The sequence below is a fragment of the Camarhynchus parvulus genome, chromosome 9 (assembly GCF_901933205.1).
Source record: "Camarhynchus parvulus chromosome 9, STF_HiC, whole genome shotgun sequence".
Lineage (NCBI taxonomy): Eukaryota > Metazoa > Chordata > Aves > Passeriformes > Thraupidae > Camarhynchus > Camarhynchus parvulus.
The window spans coordinates 23,755,820-23,779,590 of NC_044579.1; the positions used below are offsets into that span (position 1 = coordinate 23,755,820).

The window sequence follows — 23,771 nt, forward strand, 5'->3', positions numbered from 1 at the left end:
AGGCTTGTGTAAAGGTAACTCCATACACTGCGTGTGTATGAACTCTTTCAACAGGTTTCTAATACCAGAAATTGTGGGGAACATCTTTGAAGAAAATTTCTGTCACAATGGCATCATCCTGTCTACAGATCTGTGCATTGCTGCTGGCTTTAGCAGGATTCACTACATCACTTGTTACTACCATGTCCAGCAGTTGGAAAGTTTTGGACTCCACAACAGAGCTGGTTACTGCAGACTGGGTTTCTGAAGGTCTTTGGATGGACTGTGCAGCAACTGCTGTTGGATCAGTACAATGCAAGAAATTTCTCTACATGCTGAGTTCAGACCGTAAGTGAACTCAGTGGTCTTGGCATTTGTTCATAAAATCCAAGGATGGGGTTTTGTTCCTTCTTTCTGGGCCATGTGTTAGCAGGCTGGGGGGCACAGAGTGCAGTTGTCCCAGAGGGCACTGCAGTTCTCTGTGCTTTATAGTTCTCTGTGCTTTATAGTTCTCTGTGCTTTATTTCCGTTTGTCTTTTCTCCGTCAGTGTCTCTCACTGAATTAAAAAACTTTCAGCTTTCAATTTTGTTTCTCAATGTGATGTGCTTGCCCTATGCATACAAAAGAAGGAGAAGGGTTAGGGCAAGATAAAATTCCTGTATACCAAAACCTGTCTCTGCTGTGATGACATACCAAAAAAAGCATTGCAGCCAAAATTCAGCCTAAGGATTGCAGGGGTGTGCATGTGTGTGCTTTAGGTGGTAGCACAATGTCACCTCTGTCCCTGCATCTTTGTGCTGGCATATCAGGGAGCAGGCACGCACTGGAGGTGTCAGAACAGCCCATTATGGGCTGCATGTCTAGGATGGCCAAATCCAGTTTAAAGGGCCACCATGGAACCAATGTTTCACCCTGCTGTTCAGCTCACTCACTGATGTGGCTTTGCTGCCCTCTCTGGTGTGTTGACATAGAGGTATGGCTGATGTACAGTAAATTTGAGAATTTTTTAAAATATAGTTTTGGAAAAAATAGCATCTTTTCACTCATCCTAGTTTTTCAATACAAGCATATCATAGTTCCATGAGCACTGGTGTTTGTTTGTGGTTTGGTGTGAGACAGTAATTATTAGATATTCCAGAACTGATTTGATACTTTGTGCTAAACCTGTGTACCTGGATATTTTTTCTGGAATTTCTCAGAGGTGGTGAGCTTAAACTAAAATACACCCGTGCAATGAATGCTTCTGTGTTTTCTAGGGTCAACCATGCTAGCAGGGTAATTTCTCTGCAGCTAGAAAGAGAAGAAAAATCTCAATAGGGGCTGGAAGGTATTAGCTTGAATCGTTCTGGATTTTAAAAGTATCTTTCTGTAAACACTGTCTTTATGGTAAAGGACTAGGAAGGATTGACAATGAAGTTCTTTCCTCAGCAGACTGAGTGTAGAAACAGTAACACTGTAGCTTTTGGAAATAGTATTTTGTTAAGCTTTCTGTCTTGAACAGAACCTTGCATTTATTCTTTTACAACTTTCAGTTTTGTGCAGTCACTTTATGAGTGCTGTTAATATAATTTCTTCAAGTCTTCCGTGCTTTATAGGTTCCTGATTGCTGTCATTGCTATTTGTCTGGACTTTTCCAGCAGTTTTATTCTGAACGTGCAGAGCTTAAACCTTAAAAATTCCACGTGTCACAGACCATGAACTTTGTTTTTCTTGACACAGATGTGGACTTCCCTGGAGTCAGAGCTGCCTAACTGTAAGGCAGATGTCTAAAGGGTGAGAATTTAACTCTCAGGATGTAGCGTGTTCATGGTTCTTCTGCAGGGCCCTCACTTTGGTGGCCTCATCTGCCTTCACAGTGAGGAGGCCAGTTTAAGAATAACTATCAGCATCCATAATGAGGCCAGAGTTTGTAGCCTCAAAAGGAGGCTAATCACATGCTTCCAAGGATTTTAAAAACATGGCTCATTGCATCAGAGGCAATGTCAGCTTTTCACATCATCCTGGTACCTGTTCAGCTCCTCTGTGTAGGTACAAGGATGCCTTAAGTTTCTGGAAGTCAGTGATGAGATGGAGCCAACAATGACAGCATTTGGTTCAAGTGACTGGGTTAGAACAAGCCCAAAGGAAAGCTCCCAAGCTGTGGGAGGTGCTGATGTGAAGCTGTCAACACCAGCTCTTAAGCCCTGCTGATGCAGAGCCTCCTGCAGAACAGTACTGGCGGTTATGCCCATTGCCTGGCAAGCCACAGTTTACAAAATCTACTGAAGAATATCCTTATGGTCTTTAACACATTGGAGAGTGATTTCCTGAAGGGAATTATTGAAATGCCTGGTTCTGTATAGGAAAACTCATGCACTTCAGGTCTGCAGTTTAATCTTTTCTGTTTATATGTGTGCTTTGTGACTGCCTGTTGAAATACATTTCTTAACTAGGAAGAGATTTTTTAAAATCTCTTCTTTGTTTTTTATTTCTATCCTTGGCAGCAGTATAATTCAAGGTCCCAACGATCTCACCTTTCAAAGTGCTGTCAGCAGAAGTGATTGCTGAGATCACCAGCATAGCACCAGTGAATGGGGAAATTAGCTGGAAACTTTTTGAAGGGCTTTTAATGAAATGCAGATACTCCAGGGTACTGGTACAGTGTGTTCATTTTACTATGCCACCATTTTTCAAGTTGCAGGGACTAAGCAGAAGGAGGGAATTCTGTAATAGTCACCTGAGATCAATTCTTACCACACATTATCTGGTTTCCTTAAAAGATTGCACAGGATCACACTGCCAAATCTGGTCTTGTTTAAATCAGTGGCAATGATCCTCTTGACTGCCATGGGAGCCAAAATAATACCCTTTGGCAGCTGAACCTACCAACCCACAGCATTAGCTCAAAGTGACAGTGAATCTTGATGAAAAACAACAAATACCTGTTAGGGACAAATTGGGGCTCTCTCAAAGGCTAATCCTAGTGGTAGTGTTTACATAAATGCTGTGGAACTGTTACCATGTTGCATCATAGCAGAATTATTTTATGAAGAAACTCTGACTCAATTTCCTGGAGATAAGGGCAGGTTATCACTGCAAAAGATGGTTAACCACGTTTGGATCCACAAGTACTTTAAAGTCTTGAGTGGGTGATGTGAATTGAGGCTACAATTCTATCTAGCCAAGAGCAGAAGCAACTAAACTGAATTTAATATATGCTTTGCCTAGAATAGCATTTTTTTTTAATCCTAAGGTATTCCAACAAACAGATGCAATTTGCTGATATGTATTATTTTTCTTATAGCTGTTTTTGTTCATAATTTGATTCCTTCTGAGACAGGTCTGTCACACTAGCTCCTTCATTTCCTTACATTTCAATTCCATGGCACATACATTACTGCAATTTTAATACATTGTACAATTGTACAGTGTAAGCAGGATGGTTTTTAAGACTGAATGTGTTTAGCTGTAGATCAATAGACAGTAAAATATTAATGGAAACCACTCATCCATAAACTTTACCTTCCTGAAAGAAGCTGGCAGTACAGTTTTTGTGGATTACTTATGACCATAACTCCAAAAACTGCTAAATTTTCTAGCAGAGGTGTAAAGATTCTGTCCTCAAGCTGTTTTATGTTGAATCCTCAAGAGAATATTACACAGAAGCTTCTTGATTTGACAGCAAAAATAAAATTACAAGCAATCTTAATCTACTGTAAAATCTAGTTGACTTCAGAAAAGAGACAGAAACAAAATATTTGCCTATATTATCACTCTCACAAGGTATTTTGTAGAAATACTGACTGGAGTTTCTAGGCTGAGAAAAACAAAAGGCTCATTTTTCACTTCCTATTAGAAAAAGAATTAATGTGGTCACTTTTTTTACACGCTTATATCTTTATCATGAACTACTCCCACTTCTTATTGTCATGCCCAGTAAGTCTTATCTATGGGGAAAGAGCAAAGAGCAAAGGTAGACTCATTTTGGAGCGAAACCCAGAGATAAAACAGCAAGGAGGCTTCTGAAAGGCTTCACTTGATTGTAATCTAATTATAAGGATATTTAACTGTTACTACTCACAACATGACTGCTACATTGGAAATTGTTGGTTTTATTTTGTGCTTGGGTGGGTTGGCAGTTATTGGAGCTACTTTGCCAAATAATTACTGGAAAGTCTCCAGTCTCCATGGTTCTGTGATCACAACATCTACGTTGTTTGAAAACCTGTGGAAGAGCTGTGCAACAGACAGCACTGGAGTATCCAACTGCAGGGATTTTGACTCTATGCTTGCACTGCCTGGTAGGTGACTTTGTGCAGCCTTGTTTGTATTGCTTAAAAACTTATTGGCAAAAAGTAGTAAGGCTTTTGTTTTAGTAATCTGGTAATACTGGAAAATAACTGGCCAAGAAGGACTTTGTGGGCTGAAGTAATAAAAATCTCTCAAGCAGCAGAATGTGTCAAGGAAAGGCTGTAAACTACGGCAAATGAAGTCGGTTGATCAAGCATTTAACAAGCATTTAAAGTGGGTTGTAATCTCTTCTCTAGCATCTCGTGGGATGTCTTCTAGGAGACATTTTTAAACTATTTCTTTATTTGGAATTATTGTATAGACCTTATTTTGCAATACTTCATAGCTAATGTACTGTGGCTGGAGTTTTTCATGTAAGAGGAAATACTGGTTTTAGCTGAGAAGGGGTAGTGGTTTTCTGTGAGTTGAGACTGAAAATTGTAGATAATCCAAGAAATACATGATAATATGTTATACATATTATATTATAAGTTATAGAAGGAATATATGCTATAAATTAATATATCTTTAGACTTGTCAACTAATGCTAACTACTGTCAGTTAGTTAACTGACAGTAACTAAAGTCTATTTGGACATGGTTTTAAATATCAAGAAATTCAGATCTGCTGGCCCCTGTCCTCTGTATCAGTCTTCACCATAATTGTGGTTGTCCTCAAATGCCCAGCTTGGTGATATTCTGTGGATAGTAAAGCATGTTTATAGACAGTCAAGCTATTTTTTAAATTAATCTTGAATAATTCAGTATGTAGATACTTATTTGGAATAAAAATGCCTTCCTTCTAGCTGAATCTGCCCTAGGAGGTGGCTAAACTAAATAGGTAGGAGGATACTCCTAATCTGAAGAATGTGTAATATGGGATTAGTGGGAATGACGTGTTAAATTCACTTTCTCCCTCAATCTGAAGTAAAGGCTTGTTGTTGACCAGCTCTAACACTTGCATAGCGATTCTCTGAAACTGTGTTCAGTATTTAGGGAATAATCTGTTCTTTTCATCTTTCAGTCTTCTCTAACAATTGCTTTTAGAGAGAGTGTGTGTGTGTATGAAGAGGAACATAACCCTATTTAAGCATTTTAGCCTCAGTAAGAGCAGGATCATTCCATCAGACATTATTCTCTGCAAATCACCTATATCAGTGTGCACCAGCACTGCTGGGTTGGTAGCTGGACTTGATGATCTGAGAGATCTTTGCCAGCTTTAACGATTCTGTGATTTTATTTATTCTTGTAAAACCCACTCCAAGGGCTGGTTTGTAGCTTACTGCCACTGACTCCAGGCAGCATCTTGTCATTGATGCATTTACATGGGGTGAGTATGTGCAGATTTGGGCCATAGGCCTGCAGGACATCAGCATCTGGAGAAAAAAGTGGGTTTGAAAGAACCTGGTGGGGGTCAGAAAAGAGCACCACAAGTGTTAAAGCAAACAGAACAGAAGGAAAGCAACAGCAGGGCTCCTGGGAGCTACAGATAACAACACAGAGTCAGCAGGAAGGAGAAAAGTGGGGCCAGAAAGTAAATGACTGGGACAGGCTCTGAAGTGGATTTGTGAAGGTTAGCTTTGCTCTGTTGAAGAGGAGATCAGTCCTGCAGTACAGTTGAGGGGTAAAGGTGGGGGAAGCAGAAGGGAAAACTTGCAAAACTGTGAAGATAAAACATTTTTAGAAAGGAAAGCTGAAAAAGAGAAGTCAAAAGACACTGGATGGCAGTAACAGTTGAAAGGACAGCTGGGCAAAGCAGGAAAGAGGAAGAAAATGGATTTGGCAACAAGGGCTCAGCAGCCAGTGGGACCTCTGAGAAACAGCCATAGTGCTTGTACATATGAACCAAGGCAGATTGAAAATTACCATGGTCAGTCTAGGTGTGTTTCAAATTCCTGTTTAGAAACTCAACTGAAACTGCTGCCAGGATGTCAGGGACTGGAGGGAGAGTAAAAAGGAAAAACAAAAGTGTCTTCGTTACCTCTCATCAGAAGGTCAGTGAAGATTTTCCTTGAAAGTTTCCTTATTGGCAACTGAGCTATATGGAACAGTTCTGGATTTTGCTCTCTGTATGGGAAAAGACAGGCTTGGTTCTTTTAAACCAATTTAATGCTTTTGAGTTCACTGTACCATTTGTCTAAATGACAAATATTTGAAGTGAGGAGCTTTTTAAATGCAATATTGAACAAGATTGAAACCATGACTGGCTAGTCCATATGGCTAGCACTGTCTGTCTAGTCACAACTAAGTCAAACATTTGATATAACTAGTTGCCAAAGCATTGTAAACTCCCTTTTTTATTCTTCCCCTTATTTTTAAAGTTCCATAGGTGTTTTTTCCAATGACAGGATTTGGGGATAATTTCTTATTATTGGTGTGGACTAATAAAATGCACTGACTTTGTATCTTGTTAAATAAGCTAAGTTTAAAATAAAAATTTGAGTTTTCTGAATTGTGAACTAAGGCCCTCAGTCAAGGCTGCTGAGGTTATGGTATAGTGGCACAGTTGTATGAAATCCCTTTCCCATTGGATTGCAAGCACGGGAGTGCTTGTGTGTCCTGGAAAGCTATGGGGAGTCCCATCTAACACTGCAGGAGTCCCCAAGAGCTGAAATGTGAGTTGTTAGACCCTGCTGGGTGATTGGCACAGTGAAAGATCCCAAACCTGAAAGCAGCATTGTTGAGTACTTACCTTAACAGTATCTTCTGCAGGCAAAAGCCTTGAACTGTTAGTGGTATTTTGAGGGGTCTTCCCACTTTTACTTGTCTTCATTTTTTCCCATGGAAATTTTAAAATTAGTGCTCAACAAAGCATTAACTCCTCAAATGATTTTAGCCTTTAATTCTGTATATTTATCTCATGGGTGCTTATTGCTACCTTTGGTAACTCTTAAGCTGGTAGGACCAGTACTCTTAAGCCACATTAGGCTGAGTTGGAGTGTGAGAATCACTTTGCCTTCTGCCTCTCTGACTGATTTTTGTTGTCTGGAGACAGACAGAACTGGCCCAGCACGTTATTGTGGAGGATGTGGATGTGGTCAGGGAGCAAGAGCTTCAATGCTGGCAACAATGATGTGAGTGTCCAGTTGGAATCAGGTCTGACCCTTCTGACATATGATTAAAACTGTAGAGTCATAAAATCATTTAGGTTGGAAGAGAACTTAATCAAATTAACAAAGTGAGCAGTTGTGACCCTGCCAGGTTGTGATGTTTGACGTGTTTATCTCACAACAAAGGCGCCGAAATGCCACTTGACCTGGAGCCTGCCAAATGCAGGCTGCCATGTTAAAGGACCCCAAAGGCCCCATGTGACCTTCTTTCTTAGGCTGATTAATAATCTAGTCCTGGCTTTTGTGCAATTGATACCTAGATGTGAAGACCACAAGCTAAAAGGACAAAGAATTCCAGCATACCAGACTCCCTAACATGCCCACAGCAGCTGTAACCTCTGCACAGGAGAATGTCCCAGGGAGGAGTTCTGCAGCTCTCTGACATGCTCACTGTTCCTTACACTGAGTTTGAAGTGCACTGCTAACTTCAGCTTCATTCTTTCCCATCTCTCCCTGGAAGCAGCTAAGCTGGCACCTTTCTCCAGTTCCTCAGTGGTGCCAGAGCCTTGCACACCTTGACTATCACCTGGATTTCAGATGTGTCCTGTGCACTCAGCTGTACACGTGTCAGGAATTCAGAAGCACTTGTGAGTAGGAGACTTCTTCCTGCTCCTGCAAATGACCATGTGTACCACTGGGCATTTCCACAGGAATGTAAGGGATGAGGGGCTTGCTGTAGTCCTTCAGGATTTACTGAAGACACAAGAAGATTTACTGAGCTTGTAAAGTGTAGGCATAGTTCAACTCTCAAATCTCTTTGACTTGAAGGCTAAACACACTTGGGTTTGGAGGCTTCTCTGAGCCATGTGACAAAGTTGCACAAGATTCACTCATTACTGTACCTGTTAATTTTGTCACTTCCTCCAATCACTTTTATTTCTTTCAGCAGAAGATTAATGTAATTTCTGTATAGATCCTGATTTGTTTTCTCTTTTTGTCTCTCAGCTCACATTCAGGCCTGCCGTGCCCTGATGATTACTTCCATCCTTTTGGGATTCTTAGCTGCAGTACTCACACTGCTTGGTATGAAGTGCACAAACATTGGGTTGAGTGATGAAGATGGAAAAATGAAGTTTACGGTCACAGGAGGATTCCTTTTTATTTTAGGAGGTAATATTGAGGCTGAAATGAGAGCACTATTGATACTTTGTATGGCTTTCACAGCCAGACTGAATGAAATTAACTTACTCTTGGTTTAAATCTGTTAGAGCCCTTAAAGGAATCATTCACCTGTGTGCTTTTCAAACTTTTTCTGGTAGGCCTCTGCTCCATGGTGGCTATTTCTTGGTATGCTGCAATGGTTACTGCTCAGTTTTTTGACCAACTGTACGCTGGAACCAAGTAAGTGAACGTGTCTGTCATGCCAAACTCCATCGTGTGTTGGACAGCTGCACTGACCTCAGCTGCTCCAGAGTTTCAGAACCCGGATGGATCACATTATCCAGTCCTACAGGAGGGAAAAATTGTATTCAGGGAATCTTTTCACCTCAGACATATTGGTGGGGAGGGAGGAGAGGTCCTTCTGGAAGAGTTAGTGAATGTGAGAGGAATACCAACCCCACATCTGAGGGGGTTTTGTACTGAGTTTGCATTTTCTTCACAGACTCAATTAAGTGTGTATCTCAATGTTATGAAGAAGAAAAGGCAAAAATTCTTAATCTGCTTTGGCATTTAGACCAAAATAGGTACAAAACTCAAGTTCTGACTAGAATAAAGTACCTCAGATGTACCTGTAAGGGAAAATATCCTGCAAAGCAGCTCAAGCTTTGTACTAGTAACATGCAGAGAAATCTGCTGCCTGTCTTATATATGTCTGTATATTAACAGCTCAACATTTATTTGCCTTATGAGTTAAAACAAGGCAAAATCTGTGGGATTATCAGCTAGTGTAGTTGCATACAAACAAGTTTTGAGGTATAAAAGCCCTTGCTCTTTGTCTGATATAAAAGTAACAGTTGTCAAAACCAAATGGCAGCTTATGGCACCTTATCTAGGTGCCCTGTTTAGGAATGAGGAACAAGGGTAGAGGTGACTGTGCCTCTCCTTCAGAGAGGGGGAAAAGGAGAGGGAAACATTGTCTGTGGAATATGAGCCATCTATAATATACTTCTACCAAGTATATAAATCATAGATCAGTAAACTATGAATTGTTAGTTGCTAGGCTCATATTTGAAGTGTTTTGTAAAGTTCCCACCCAGGAATCAGTTCAGGGAAGTCTGAGGTGAAGTGCTTTGTGATAAATCAAAGTACTTTAAGCAGTTTGTTGTTTGTCAGTTTTCCCTGTGTTTTCAATGAAGTGCTTAGAAATAAATTGTATTTGTGCAGTTAGTTTTTGTTGCTTTATATCCCCTTGAGAGAACTATATGAAGGGTAATAAATGGATTAGAGAGCTGAAACAACTCTCGATAAGGAATTTCGGTTAGTCGGATAGTTGGTGTGTTTGATAGTTACCTGCTGTAGCTTTGGGGCTCATCATCAATGCCTGTTAATCAGTTACTAGATGGTTTGCATTCAGTAGCTAAAGAATTTTTTTTTTTCATATCTCAACTTCATGTTTAAGCTATTGATTCACTGATGAATTAAGTTTGATCATTGGTAAAGCTGAACATGTAACCTGTGCGACAATTTTAAATTCAGTTGCATGCCAGGATTGATCTTCACTCTTAACACGCTGGCAAATCTGGTTTTTCAGATGGCATTTTTTTGGTCTGACTTCAGCAAATTAGTGAACTTGACCTCTGCTAATTCATAGAGGAGTTTCTCCTCCAGCTCTGAAGGCAAACTAAGTTCTCCTGCAGATATCTCCTATATACTTTGCTTTGGTATGGCATCTACAGCACTCTTGTCTGTAGGTGACTGGTGAGCAGAAATGATTGCAGGCACTGGGCAATGTGCAGTTTGTACTCCTGGGTTTGTTTGATCATGACTCTCTGCTTGTTGCATGTTTAGAAGTGCCTAAAGCAGTGGAGACCTTGTGGCTCCCACATGCAATGAGACAAAGAGAGCTGTGAACCTGTGTAAACCTCTGAATCCCTCCTGTTAGCAATGAACTCCAGAGTCAGAACCTTTGACACTTTTAAATAATTGTGTTTCCCAGTGGAAAGAAAACACAAATCTCGGGTTCCACGGTACCTTCAATGCAGTCCAGGACACTTTTTTTGCCCTTATATTGGGTATCTCAGACCAGAGATGTACAGGTGGATTGTGGATATAGTTTTGGTCTGATCATGAAAATTTGTTTTCCTCTTTTTATGAAACTCCTGCCAGACTTCCAGATTCAGTTGTGTCTAGTCTTTGGGACAAAGTTATTGTCATTTAATTTCTTGGACTGGGCTAGGGGGTTTCCTTAAAGGTATAGTTTTGTACAGTAAAATAGGGAGCTATTCTTTTTCAGCCCGTGACATTCATAAATGCCTTTCAGCCATACAGCCACAGAGGGTGCTGAATATCCTTTAGGGTATCTAAGTTTGAAAACAAGCCCTATTCAACCCTATTCATTGAAAATAGTTTGAAAACTAAACTTCATACTTTTAAGTAACCTAGTGTTGTGTCCATAAAAAAACTGATGTCTGTGGTCAGCCTACTCTCAGCATATAGACAGTAGGATCTGAATGATTCAGTTGCACAAAATCCTTTCAGTGACACAGCCAATAAAAGGGCAAAATAAGTGTTGTGGATTTCACAGAAGATTGTCATCATTATTTATTATCAACAATTTGTTAAATATTGTTAAATTATTTATTGCTACTTATCTTTATGTTGCTTAGTACTCTCTGTACTGTTAGTAATTTGGCAGAACAGCTCCATACAAATAAGAGTTTTACTGAGCAGACACAAAGCCAGATCTGTTCTCTGTTAACTGTTAAAGTGACTTTAAATTAGCTGATTTCTACACAAATTAGAATTTGTTTGCATGGTTTTGTGATCCTGTTATAAGTTGTTTCCATAAATTCTTTCATGTTTCAGGTATGAACTAGGAGAAGGTCTGTACTTAGGCTGGACTGGATCTATCCTTTATATACTTGGTGGGATCTTACTGACCTGTTCATGCAGAGGGAAGGAGAAACAGAATTACAGGTAATCTTGGATTTGCCAGTTGAAGTAGTAGCTGTCAATCACACACCATTTTCTACCTGTGCACTGTTCTGTCTCTCTCTCACTCCCTGTATAAATATGTATAAATTACAGACAGTGCTATGGCATGTCACAGGCTGCTGATGGCAGGGGTTGTTGTACCAAACACTTGTGCCTCCCAGACAGGCTGCTTGATGCATCACCATCAGCAGTCACCTTTAACTTGTATTTGGTAATTCTGGGCACTGCTGATGGTGAAAATGTGCAGTGAAAAAGAAAAGTGTATAAAACCCCATAATGAATTATGATCCAGTTTCTCTGCAGTACTCACTGTGAGTAAAATATTCAAACACTGTTCAGTTTGCAGAAAGTGTAAAGGCATTTCCCAAAGCACATGGAATTGATCACTTGAAACATGGTTCTTTTCTTGTTCTTTATAGAAGTGTCTTGTTGCACATCAAATCAGGAAAGGTGAGATTTCTGGCCTCGATATTTAACCTTCCCTCCTTTCTTGTTTCAGTCTTAAATTTTGACACATACAGAAGGCCTCTTTTTGAAGGAGAGGGATGAAACAGGCAGAAATAGCAGAGGTCCATGTCTACCAGAACTCAAATAGCTTGGAGGTTGTACTAGCTGAGCTTGAGAGGGTTATAATATGCAAGGAAGAAGCATATTCACTGTTGGGCTATTTAATCTTAGGAAAATGATATCAAAATGCAGGAAGTGAGAGTTCCTCTGGTACTCCATTGCCTAATCTGAAACCATTTCAATTTTATGGTAATATTTCATCAGCCACATTGGACTTTAGATCCTGCTCACCTTACTTTGATACAAAGTACCAAATGCCCTGAAATGTCCCGAAAATCAGGTAAAACTGATCTATGAAATAGAAGTTCAACATGATGAATGTCAGTTGAAGGAGCTGGGTGAAGGCACTTCTGTTTTCTTTCTTTGTCATCTTGATTCCTGTGTTAAAACCTGCAGCTTGTACAAAGGTGCTGAGGGCTGCTGCTTTAGGGCCTTGGCTGAAATGCCTGGAGGAAGAACACATGGGATTTAGGAATCCAGAGTGTGGCTGAGGTGATGAGAGATGCTGTGCAGCCCATCAGGGACCCCATCCATTCCCCCTTAGCTACCAGAACAATGAGAACAGGAGGCCTCTAATTTCTGCCCTGTTGTGTAGAATGTGCTATGGGTGGGTTGGATACAAAGCTGAGTAACTTCTAAGTATCTGAAACCATGGGCATGTCTCAAAATAGTATCTTATTTTCTATGTTTTTTTCTTGCTTTACAGTCCCAAGAAGTATGCATATTCAGCAGCCCAGGCACCTTCTCAGCCACACATGTACCCCAGGAACTCTGAGACTGTCATAAGCAACAAGGAGTATGTCTGAGAGCCCACCCTGCATCTCCTGTAGTGTTAGTGCCTTATGAACTCCAATAAGGCAGTGAACTACTTCTTTATTCTGGTTCCAAGTTGCAATCCTATGCCTTAGTTTGGAGCAGTACCAGGAGGAGGTATGGCTTTCAATGTAAATAGCAATGGTTTTCAGATGTAAATAGCTTTCTACAGAAGATGCTGTGATGTGAAATCCTGTGGCATGAAGGTTTTCTGCATGCTGAGAAGCCTGGTAAAATTTAACCAGAGGGCAGTATATGCTGACACTCAAGAGCAATGGTTCCTATTTCAGCTGACTCAAACATGTGGAACTGATAGCTGTATCTGACTGCAAGTTCATATGCCTCACAGTTAGAAATATGTTTTGTTTTCATTAATGTTTAGCTTCCTTCTTTTGTTTAGCAGCTTAAGCTTTTGACAAGAAATAAACTTTGTTCCACAGACAGATTTTTGACAAGTGGAATTCTCTAATAAGGATCTTATGCTGTACTGAAATTCTTATTATATATGAGAGTCAAGGTTTATAAAAGCTACAGAAATGTTTCTAGCAAATCTGCTAGAATCACCTTCAAATCTGCAGATGTGCAACAAATTTCTTGTTGGCTGTAATGCAGATACAGAAGATAAACAACACAGAATGAACAAAACACAGCTGGGAGTGGAGAAAGCATCTGGTGCAAAAATGCTTTGTGGTAACTAAGAAAATGATAGCCTGAAATTTTTATTTTTATTTCTATGGTTTCAGCTTTTAAAATAACACTACTTTAACTCTGAGCAGTCTTTAACTTTGGGAACTTGTACTGCATCTGAATTGTCTAATTCATGTAATTCCCCAGTGGTTTGATTTTCTGCCATTGTTCCATCATTAGAATTTCTACCTTAAAATACTCCACTGCTGGGAGCATATGTTTACCTTGTGTGAGCACTTAGGCAGGTGGCAGTGAGCTAACTTTACTTTTTATTTATGCTTTCAGCAAGGTGGAATGGAATTTCACCCTGAGGTTCTCAGGTTCCATAACTTGTCCCTTTTAAATTACAATGTGTTCATACAGTTTGACAAAACTCTGTTTTGAATGGCTGATGATAAACACGTAGCAGTCTGATCTGGGACTTTCATGCCCAATAGATAATTTCAGAGGGCAGCCTGTAAGCAGTCTCAGCAGAAATGATTTAGCCATGCTGCTTGCATGCAGGAACAGCTGACTTGTAACACATTAAGGCATGCACTGGGCCCTGTTAGACTGAGTAAATAAAGCTAAAAGGAGTGGTGATTGCTTCTGGATTGCCAGTGTCATCTTCTTCCCTCCACTATCATCTGCAGTTTTTAAAATAATTCCTTTGGTGTTTTAGAGAACAATTTCAAAAGCTGAAAAGGCACTTAGCCTGCATGATGGGAGCAGAACTCCTTACCATTACTGTATATTCTGTCCTCTGGATTTTTAGGTAATTTTGAAGGTGCTTTGTTCTAGTTGAACATAAGGAAAATCACAGAGACAAAGCATCAACCACTATCAGTTTCCCACCAAAGGCTGTGTCAGCTCACTAGCATGAATTATGATCCAGTAGGTGAGAGAGAAATTCAGAACTTCCTTGGTCTGGCATCATGTGTTCTAATGGCATCACTGGGAAGTTTAATTTAAAAACAGGAATAAAATCCCTGTGTGGTAACTCCTTCCTTTGTTCAGTACATTGTTACCATACTCAGTGTCATTCAGGGGACAATAACTGCTGAAGATTCCAGGCCTTTCTCTGTTTGTTTACAGTCCTTCCAACCATTTTCTGGTTCTGCTCTTTATTCCCTGCTTATCTGCCCTCTTTCCATGCATTACCAACAGAAATGCTCTGAATGAATTTAATGAACATCAACCCAGTTATGGGGGTAAAGTGTTTTACATACAGGTGATTTAGGAAGTGATTTTTTTTCTTTTTTTTTAACCCTGTAGCAAGTCACTTCACTTTCTTTAAAGTATCTTCACACATTGCTATTTTTAAGTCCTTCGCTCAGCGGAGCAGAGTGCTTTGGGATCTGCAATTCTTCTTCATATTTCTGCAGCTGAGACCAAAATCCTGCATTCGGCTCTGCTACGGGTCTGGCAGTTTTCACAGCCTAGAGAACAGGAGAGACACAGTGGAAGCAAGGTATCCTGCATTTGTGGGAGTCATGCAAATGAATTTTGAACTTCAAATTTTAGAGAAGCTTTACTTTGGTTTTGATTTGGCTACAGAGTAACAAAGAGCTATTTTGGTGAGCTGACTTCACTGTGTGCTTGCTAGGAACTGCCAGGTGGGCCTGGTTACAGAATGGATTCATGGCCAGACACCAGACAGAGCTGCTGATCTGCTGGAAATGGGAAAGTCTCACCAAGTGCAGTGACACTGCTCATGTTTAGGATGATAATGTGAAACTTGGTCACTCTGCACACCTCAGTCTAAATTAAGCAAATTGGCTATCTAAAGTGATACACCTGACAAATGGGTGAAGACAAAACCCAGAGAGCACAAGTAGTTTGTATTGGATGGGCTTCCTAGGAAAGCTGACACATCATTGCTTACAGCCACATAGCTGTGGCTGATAGCTGGCAGCTCCTGGGCACTCTGCAGGCCTGGCTGGATGCTCCTTGCTGTGAGGAGCTGGCACACAGGAGCAAACCCTGCACAGCAATTCCTGCACCCACTCACTTGGTCTCTGTCTTCACTTACTGTGACTGTGAAAATGATAGAGAAAATGCTCACTAAGCAACCAGCTTGGTATGTTTGCTACCTGTAAAAACCTCACCCTGAAAACTTATTAGACCAAGCTGGGCATGAAAAAACTCATGGGGACCGTTTATTGAAATGTTGAATCTCTGCATAACTGCTGATGGGCAGGAGGAAGCACCAAAATAATTCTACAAGAAATCATCATTACTCATAAGAAGCATTGCGTTTCTTCCCCAAAAGAGCTGTAAATACGAATCTGGACGTCAGCACATTACCTCAAAGGCGTCCTTGAGCGGCAGCTGCCGGTGTCTCATGAGATACGCGGTGCAGATGGCAGCGGAGCGGCTGCGGCCGTTCTTGCAGTACACGAGGCACCTGCCCCCGGCCCGCACGGCCTCCTCGATGGCGGCGCCGCAGGGCTCGAAGTAGCGGGCCAGGTCCTCGGCCGGGTCATCGAACACGGGCACGCGGATGCGGCGGACGCCCCGCAGCGCGGGGAAGGGCTGCTGCCGGGTGACATTCACGCACAAGGTGACCCCCTCCCGCGCCAGCAGCTCCTCGTCGCACGCCGCCCTGGCCGTGCCCAGCAGCAGCGAGGCCGTGACCGGGCAGAGCTGGAGCATCGGCGGGCACGGGGCACCCACCGGCCCCGGGGGCGGCGCGGGGCTCCCGGTGCCGGCGCGGCCACCCGCGCTCTGCTGGTGTGTTCCGCTAATCTTACCCGGCTATATTTATCCCTCCCTACGGGCTGCCGCGTAGCGGCTCCAGGCAGGTCCTAGTGCCGGCCGCATCCCGGGGGCTGCCCTTGGAAAGCTGAAAGCACTTTCGGAGCCGCAGCTCACTTGTAAAGGCAGTGGATTTGTACACTGAAAGCAGAACTGCCGGAATGCTGCTGCTTGCCATGTTTGTCGGAAGTGTGCTGCTGCTGCCACCAGAGCAGTCTGCTACGGGACGCTGCTGCTGCTGCTGCATTGCTGCCGGGAATGCTGCTGCTGCTGCTTACCTGCCATGTTCTGCACGGGAATAATGCTGCTGCTGCTGCTGCTGCTGCTGCTCATACCGGCCGTGTTCCGCTCGGGAATGCTGCTGCTGCTGCGGGCCGTGCTGTTGGTGCAAATGATGCAATGCTGAAGTTGTGTCAGGGTGGGTTTAGGTTGGATATTAGAAGGTTCTTCACCCAGAGAAGATCCAGTTGGGCACTGGAACAGGCTCCTCGGGGCAGTGGACACAGCACCAAGCCTGAGAGAGCTCAAGGAGTGTTTGAACAGTACTCTTGGGCACATGGTGTGCCTCTTGGGGATGTTCTGTGCAGCATCAGGACTTGGACTCCATGATCCTTGTGGGCCCTTCCAACTCAGCATATTCTGTGATTGATTCTGTGATTTTCCAGAGCATCTCAGTGCCCCTTTCCTACAACAAAAGCATCTTTTGAGTGCCCAGAAGATGATTTACTAGGCTGGCCAGATAGCATAGTGCTAATCTTTCTGGACTTCAGTAGAATTGCTGGTGTGCTGCAGGGGCAGAGAGCATCTTGCCCCTGAGTGTGCTGCTGTGGGTTTGAACTGCACAGGATGGGTGGGGATGGCCAAGCCCAGCCAGGTGAAGGTCACCTTGGCCAGTGTGGGCAGCTGCTGCAGGGCTGGTCACAGGTGCCAGCTGCTTCCTGGAGGCTGAGCTGCTTCAACCCTTTGCTTTCAGGCCAGACAGGAGCATTTGACTGATACAAAAGTGAACCTGACACAAAAATGAACCTGTACTGTTGCAGCAGCTGAGCACAGACTGGTGTGAAGTGCAATGCCACCCATTAAGGAATGAGAAGTGAGGTACAAGGATGAGCTTTTATTTGACCATGGAGGAAGGAGAACTGGACCTGCCACACACCTGCCATCATTTGTGTCAACAGCAGCCAGTCAGTGAGATGTTGGCTCTGGGGCCAAAGGAGTTGGCTCCCTCACATAAGCACGAGAGCATGCTGTCCCCTCCTGTTACCCAGCACATGAAGGCTGATTCACCTGCCCCCTTGCTTCCTGTGCTCAGGGCATGTGGCAGCTGCAGGGCCCCAGGAGGCTCGGTTCAGGCTGGAAAGGAGAAAGCTCAACAGGAGACCTCTGATGCAGCCCACCCCAGCAGCATGGGGAGAGCTCCTGGATTCCTCCACAGCCACTCTTTACAGGGATTTTGGGCCTTCCCTGGCAGTGGCTCTTGCCCAACTTAGCATTTCCATGGCACAGCCCTTATTGCCAGGCCATGATGGGGGCAGCCAGGCCAGGAGCCTCTCTGCAATCACTGCCACGGACTCCCCTGTGGGACAGGCACACGTCACTGCCCCACACTGTGGGAAAGAGCTGCTGCCCTGCCTTCCTCTGACAGAGGCTCACCCTTCTGCCTGCACTCATCAGTGAGCTTTCCTGGGACCCTGCAGAGTCCCTGGTGGTGCTTTATGGGCACACTCCAGTTCACACCAAAACCATAATCTTGATTTCCCTTGGCATCACACTTGCCGTGCCATGAACCCTCACTGATGTGTGTGGGTGGCAGTAGCCCATCAGATGGCTCTGGGATCCCCCAGACAAGCCTGGCAGGAGTTACTTGTTTACCAGTTCCTGCAGCTCATCCCAGCATTGATCCAGGTGTTACCCATGTGACACCATCTCAGGGCACCTTTCTTGTCACTTTTGCTCCACTGGGGCAGCACCTGAGCTCCCTCTCTCTGAGGCTGTGGATGTTTAGTGGCTGCCTGCCTGCAGCTCACTTCAGAATGGTCATTCATGCCACAAAGGTGGGCCCTTCCCACAGCCCTCCCTGCACCGTGTCTCTGTGCAGAGGAGGAGCTGAGAACAGGGCAGTTGTCACCACACAGAGTAATTTATTAATTAAACACAAATGCCATCTTCTGGCAGTGAAGCCAGTTGCTGCCTCTGTAAGAAGATGTTGAACTGCAGGGTAAGAGCCTCACCCCTCGTTAGAAAGGGTCTGATGCCTCAGTCCAGATTTTACTGGGGTATTCCTGGCCTTGGTGGCCCTGCCAGTCAGGGTACGGTGCCAGCAGCCCCAGGCACCATGGCTGTCTCCTGTCCTGCCATGCACCTGCAAAGTGCCGGCCCCCACTGCCTCGCTGAGCTCCCAGGATGTGCTGGGCTGCTCCTGCAGCCCTTGGAGCCTTCCATGCCTAGGGAAGCAGTGATGTGAGGCTGCAGCTGAGGGGGAGCTGGGCTTGTACCACACCCTCCACCTCCTGCAAGCTCTCAGCAGTGAATTTGCAAAAACGCAGCGTTCAGTGACATTATGGACTGCAGAAATGCTTTCAGACACCTTCAGTAAACACCAAGCCAGAAGAGGCTGTTATTTCAGATCATAATTAGACACTGAGGAGGCAAAGCAGGCAACTGGTGTGCACAAAACTTCTCCAAGGAAGGACCAGTATTTTTGCACTTGTCTGTATTTATATAAATGTGTGGATGTGGTGCAAATAGCTGTAGCTGCAGGAGAGGAACCTAAATAAATAGCTACTCACTCAAGGGTATCAGTCAGTTTATTAAATGTAGCTGATATTTGCTTCCAGGCAGGATACACTTTTAGCAGTTTTCAGTTACCAAGTCTCTCAGACATTTCATGAGCAGCTTCCAACACCTCACCTTGACAGCTGCATTCCCCCTCTTCTGGAAGTGCATGGAGCTGAAGCACAAACCTTTCTGCTGCACCAGTCCAGTCTCAAGTGCTGGAGATCACACATCCCTCTTGCTGCTCTGCTTGCTGTGAGCTGTCCAACAACTGCACTGGTGCAAAGCCATGGTCTGTAATTACCACACCACCTTGTAATGACCAATACCAAGGGCATTTCTGATTTTTTGCACTGTTATGCCATGACTTTCTGTGCTTCTAGATGAGAAAGAAACAACTTAGGATCCTTGCTTTGGTCGCTCAAGCCAGGCTCACCTTGTTCCCATGAACACACATCCACAGAACCCAGCAGCTGCTCCTCTGAATGGTGCAGGAATGCAGGAAAATCCCTGCTGCCAACACTGCCATCAGCCCATTATACACCCGTGCCTGAAACACGGTTTCATTCCTCAGGGCTCCTGACCTGGCCTTTATCTGTGCCTTAACAAGTGAAAAAGAAAGAAAAAGCCAGACTTGGCTTAAATGGAGAAGAAAAAATTGCCCTGTAAATACAGATTTGTCTCCAGCCTTTTTATTTATACAAGGATTCAAAGAACATATTTCAACTTTAGATAAACAGTGCAAGAGAGTTACAAGTACCTTGGTAACAGAAAGAAATAGATAACTGTCCAGCTATGCTGATAAGTGAAATAATTCTTACTCCTGCAGATAGAAATGCATCTGTTTAAAGCAAAGGTGGACTTTAGATATTCTGCTATACCTTAGCCCCTACCAAGCCCACCAGAAAACAACAGGCAGCTTGTCATCTGTAAATGAGAAGTAGCTGTGCTCTCAAAGCCTTTTGAGACCCTCACCATTGTTTAAAACATACACGTTATGGCACAAAGAGCAGGCTGAAAGACAGAGACACTTGGAAATCCACCATTTATGGTTCTCCCCTTCCCAGGGATTGGGCCTTTGTATATATTTTTCCTACACCACTACCCCCTCCATACACCTGCCAAGTGTGAGGCCTTTTCACACCAGAACACGATGGATCACCATCTCAACAGCATGGAAGCAGATGTTTCTCCCCAGCCAGCCCAGTTCCTCAGAGATCCCCTCATGCAGCCAGCCCAGAGCAGCCACGGGGAGGTGTCACAGTGTTTTCCAGCAGGCAGGAGCCCAGGAAATGTCATTTATGAGCACTGAAAGGCCCCAGGTTCTGCATCAGCCCAACCACAGGCTTGGGACTTGTCTGGACCTGGGTTCATCTCAGCTTGTTCAGCCACACCAGTGGTAGTTTAGTCAGCAGTAATTTCAGTTTGCTTTAGTTTGGAGTTGATATCCGGGGGGCTTTCTCCTGGGGAAGGTGGCACAGCCAAAAAACCCCAGGGCACTTAATGGCAGCAGCTGGGGAAACAACTTCAGGGCAAGGGAGAACAGAAAAACTGAGTAACCAGGGAGCAACAAAAAGCAGCAGTGTAGGCTGACCAGGGGCAGATGTAAAAATGAACCCCAGAGGACACAGGGCCAGCACTGAGCACTGCTGGGCACAGAGGGGCCGAGCCCCTGCACTGCCCCCAGCTCAGGCTGCTCTCCTGGCTCACCTGGCCTGGCTCCTGGACGGGGGCAGCTGCCACCCTCAGGGGCAGGAGGGATGTGGCTCAACCCAGCCCAGAGGTGAAGGCTTCAGGAAGGGTTTCCCCTGCATGACAGATTTTACTGTTTCTTCGAGGCTTTGCCTTATTAATTTGCACTATCAGTTTTTTATCTTTTAACAGAACCACTAGTTGGGGCTATTAAATTGTTAAAATACTAACTGGATAATCAGTAAATTCCTGGCTTCACATTTAAGATGTGGAGGGGGCCATAAGAAGCTTTTGAGGATAACAGGCAGACAGCAAAAAGTAATTGCACAGAAATGGAAGTGACTTTCAAGCTCCCATTCTGCACAGCAAACCACTGACCTCAGCATCCATGTGTTAAAACCCCAACCCAGCTGTGTTTTGATGAGGATACAATGTTTTAATTTTTCCTCCCTCCCCCAGCTTTTTTTTTTCCCTTTGGATGTAAAGCTTCTGCAGAATTGGTTGTGGGGGTTGTTGTAACTGAAGGTTATATTTGTATTTGCAATTCTGATTTAAAAAGTTAAAAAGAAAAGTTAGGAACTCTTTAGAGCAGTAAAAATCATGTGAATTTGTCATATGTCTAGGAGTAAATAAACCTAGACAAAACCACTGCTTACATTTATCCTCTCCAGGGCTCTGATGGGTGTAGTGGCACTGTCTGTCCCTCAGCCATTGTCCAGCACCGTGTTCATTTCTGACACCCAACCAGATCAGGTCAGGTGATTTTTGCCTTTCAGGAAGGTGAGGCCAAGGCAGAAAGGATGCACAGTCAGTGACATTAATCACTGTGACTTGGAGAGGCTGGTCAAAGCTGGCCTAAAATCTCTGCCTAGTCTGAGGCACCCTCAGTGCCACCACTGTGCCCCAGGGAGGGCAGGAAATGAATGGGCTTTCAGCATTACCTTGCTCATGTCCTCATCTTTCCTTAAATTGCACACTTCAGAAAACTGCATGTTAAATTTTTTTCCCCTTTCTTAGAAAACAGCCAAACCCCAAACCCATAATGTTTGCTCAGCCCAAAGGCACATCTCCTCTGGCAAGACAGAGCAGAAATGCTCAAATGCTGTGCAAAAGCAAGAGACAGCCCAGCTCTGCCCTCCCTCTCACCCCAGTACAAACCTGTGTGAAGCTCAAACCCAGCCTGTGTGCTGCTGGCCCAGGCAGTCACAGGGACTGTGCTGTACCCAGCATCTGCTACACCTCTGGCTCCAGCCCAGCCTTGCTGCTCATCAGGCACAGAAGCCTCTGGAAGCCCCAAACACACAACCCTAACAAGCACAGACACTCCTACAGCTACATGAGGACATTTATAACTTCACTCACCACCCCCAGTCTCAAACCTGGCCCAGAGCCCACCCCACTGAGCAATTTGGGGTTAGGGCAGCTGCCCACATCACCCAAAGGCTGGTGAGTGGTGAGACAGGGCAGCAAAGGATGAGCCTGGCCCTGCCCTGAGCCCAAACAGAGCTGCCAGGGGTGTATGAGCTGCTGGCTCAGCCTGTGCCTGCAGGGTTAGGGAAGGTGAACTGGATGATGGGAAAGGAACAGGGAAAGTGGGAATCCATTAAAAACCTACAGTACAACTGAAACAAACACCAAAGATAAAAAGAAATCCCAAACAAAATGTTTCCTTTTCTCACATTCCCCCTGAGCCAGTGCCCTGGGTAGGGCCCATGGTGGTCCCCACCAGCCCCTCTCTGCCCTAAGGCAGCTGCTTAAGGGGCACAAGCAGTCCCAAAGCTCCAGTTAGTAAAATGTCCCTGGTCTCTCTTATTACCAAGAAAAAACCTGGATTCCTGTCTATGGCTGGGGCCAGAGAAGGAGGAGGCAGCACAACTGTCACACAGAGAATCCCACTGTGCACATTTGCATCTCTCTGTTACCTACAATGGTACTGCACTGCAGGTACAAATTGGACCATTGTTACTTGGGTAAAAAATGGCTTTCCAACTAGCATGCAAAGAAAAAGTACCCCAAACCCCAACCCCTACCACTCACTCCCAGTCACGTAGATGTAGGAAACCTACATTTCAAATTGTCCTCAGCTACGAGCTCTAGTCAAGAAACCCACTTGTGACCTTTCCAAAGAAAAGCGAGTTCTGCATTTTTGGGTCCAACAGCCACTGCCAAACTCGTTCAGTTCAACCCACCAAACCTGCTCACGCTCCTACAAACCCACTGGAGGTGAAGGGCCATCTCTGCCCAGCTAGGAAGCACAGAGGAAGAACCCAGAGAGCCCCTGATGCAGCACGGGGGCCGTGCCGAGGATCCCGGCGCTGCCCGCGGCACTGGAGGGACAGGGGCAGGGCAATTGCATAATTGCATATTCCACTGAGGCAGCAGCACAGCTGCCCTGGAGGGCTCGGCCCAGTGCCCCGGGAGCCCTCTGCAAAGGCTGGTTCCAGCCCCAAGAGCCAGTCTGTGGCAATAACAAAAATAAAACAATGAGGTATGGAGAGAAGGGCCCAGCACTGGGGAAAGACCTAGAAAGAAGAAAACAGCTCGAGCACTGCCAGAAATAGCAAACAACTGAAACCTTCTGAAAACCTTTTTCTCCTCCTTTTTTTTTTTTTTTTTTTTTTTGCCAAGGTGAATTAAATATGTCCTTTGGTTGGTTGGTTGTTGGTTGGTTGGTTGGTTTTGGCAAAGTGAAGCCCTCAGCCGCAGTCTGTGTCCTGGCTGTGCCAGTGAGTTACCGCCACAAGTGCTGCGGGGCGATGACAGCCACCGAGACGAGGAGGAGGAGGGAGGCAGAAGGCAAAGATCTGCTGCTGGCCCCACTGACACCGTGTCCAGACTGCTTAGGAATTGCGTGTGTTTCTGGCTGCCTGGTGCTGGGGCTCTTAGAAAGTCTTTTGCCACAGACGTCATCAGGACAGCTGTCCCCGCTCCCGGAGCCGCTCATGTCGTCACCTGTGCGGAGACAGCGTGGGGTGAGCACACACTGCACACACTGCACACATACTGCACACACTGCACACACACTGCACACACACTGCACACACACTG

The 23,771-nt window shown here is 44.4% G+C and overlaps 3 protein-coding genes across 4 annotated transcripts in view; 1 reads left to right on the plus strand and 2 right to left on the minus strand.

Annotated features, from left to right (window-relative positions):
* Positions 1-107: 107 nt before the first annotated feature.
* LOC115906881 (claudin-19-like) lies at positions 108-12,826 on the plus strand. Its single transcript, XM_030954413.1, has 5 exons — positions 108-327; positions 8,304-8,468; positions 8,618-8,699; positions 11,325-11,435; positions 12,727-12,826. Exons 1-5 carry the CDS (start codon positions 108-110, stop codon positions 12,824-12,826), a joined length of 678 nt encoding a protein of 225 aa, XP_030810273.1.
* Positions 11,983-16,323, minus strand: DUSP28 (dual specificity phosphatase 28). 2 transcript variants are annotated; one of them, XR_004060959.1, is made up of 3 exons: positions 15,807-16,323; positions 14,729-14,938; positions 11,983-12,466 (listed from the first exon to the last, which is right to left on the minus strand). XR_004060959.1 is itself a non-coding variant. In XM_030954414.1 (2 exons), the coding sequence occupies exons 1-2, from the start codon at positions 16,152-16,154 to the stop codon at positions 14,804-14,806; spliced, it is 483 nt and encodes a 160-aa protein (XP_030810274.1). In that variant the 5' UTR covers positions 16,155-16,323; the 3' UTR covers positions 13,452-14,803. The 2 variants fall into 2 exon arrangements, 1 of the variants encoding a protein (XP_030810274.1); XM_030954414.1 differs by lacking the exon at positions 11,983-12,466 and having other exon boundaries at positions 13,452-14,938.
* A 3,384-nt stretch (positions 16,324-19,707) lies between these two features.
* GPC1 (glypican 1) overlaps positions 19,708-23,771 on the minus strand; it is a 207,598-nt gene continuing 203,534 nt past the window's right edge. Inside the window, exon 9 of the mRNA XM_030954227.1 lies at positions 19,708-23,675. Within this exon, the coding sequence (XP_030810087.1) occupies positions 23,455-23,675 (221 nt within the window). The 3' untranslated portion in view covers positions 19,708-23,454. The remainder of the gene's footprint in view (positions 23,676-23,771) is intronic.

What these genes read in the sequence shown, in the direction of transcription:
- LOC115906881 (XM_030954413.1), top strand. Translation starts at nt 108, where the DNA reads ATGGCATCATCCTGTCTACAGATCTGTGCATTGCTGCTGGCTTTAGCA. An exon ending in ATTCCTTTTTATTTTAGGAG is followed by an intron (nt 8,469 to 8,617) that starts GTAATATTGAGG and finishes TTTTTCTGGTAG; the next exon opens with GCCTCTGCTCCATGGTGGCT. An exon ending in AAGGAGAAACAGAATTACAG is followed by an intron (nt 11,436 to 12,726) that starts GTAATCTTGGAT and finishes CTTGCTTTACAG; the next exon opens with TCCCAAGAAGTATGCATATT.
- DUSP28 (XM_030954414.1), bottom strand. Translation starts at nt 16,154, where the DNA reads ATGCTCCAGCTCTGCCCGGTCACGGCCTCGCTGCTGCTGGGCACGGCC. An exon ending in CGCTCAAGGACGCCTTTGAG is followed by an intron (nt 14,939 to 15,806) that starts GTAATGTGCTGA and finishes CCTGTTCTCTAG; the next exon opens with GCTGTGAAAACTGCCAGACC.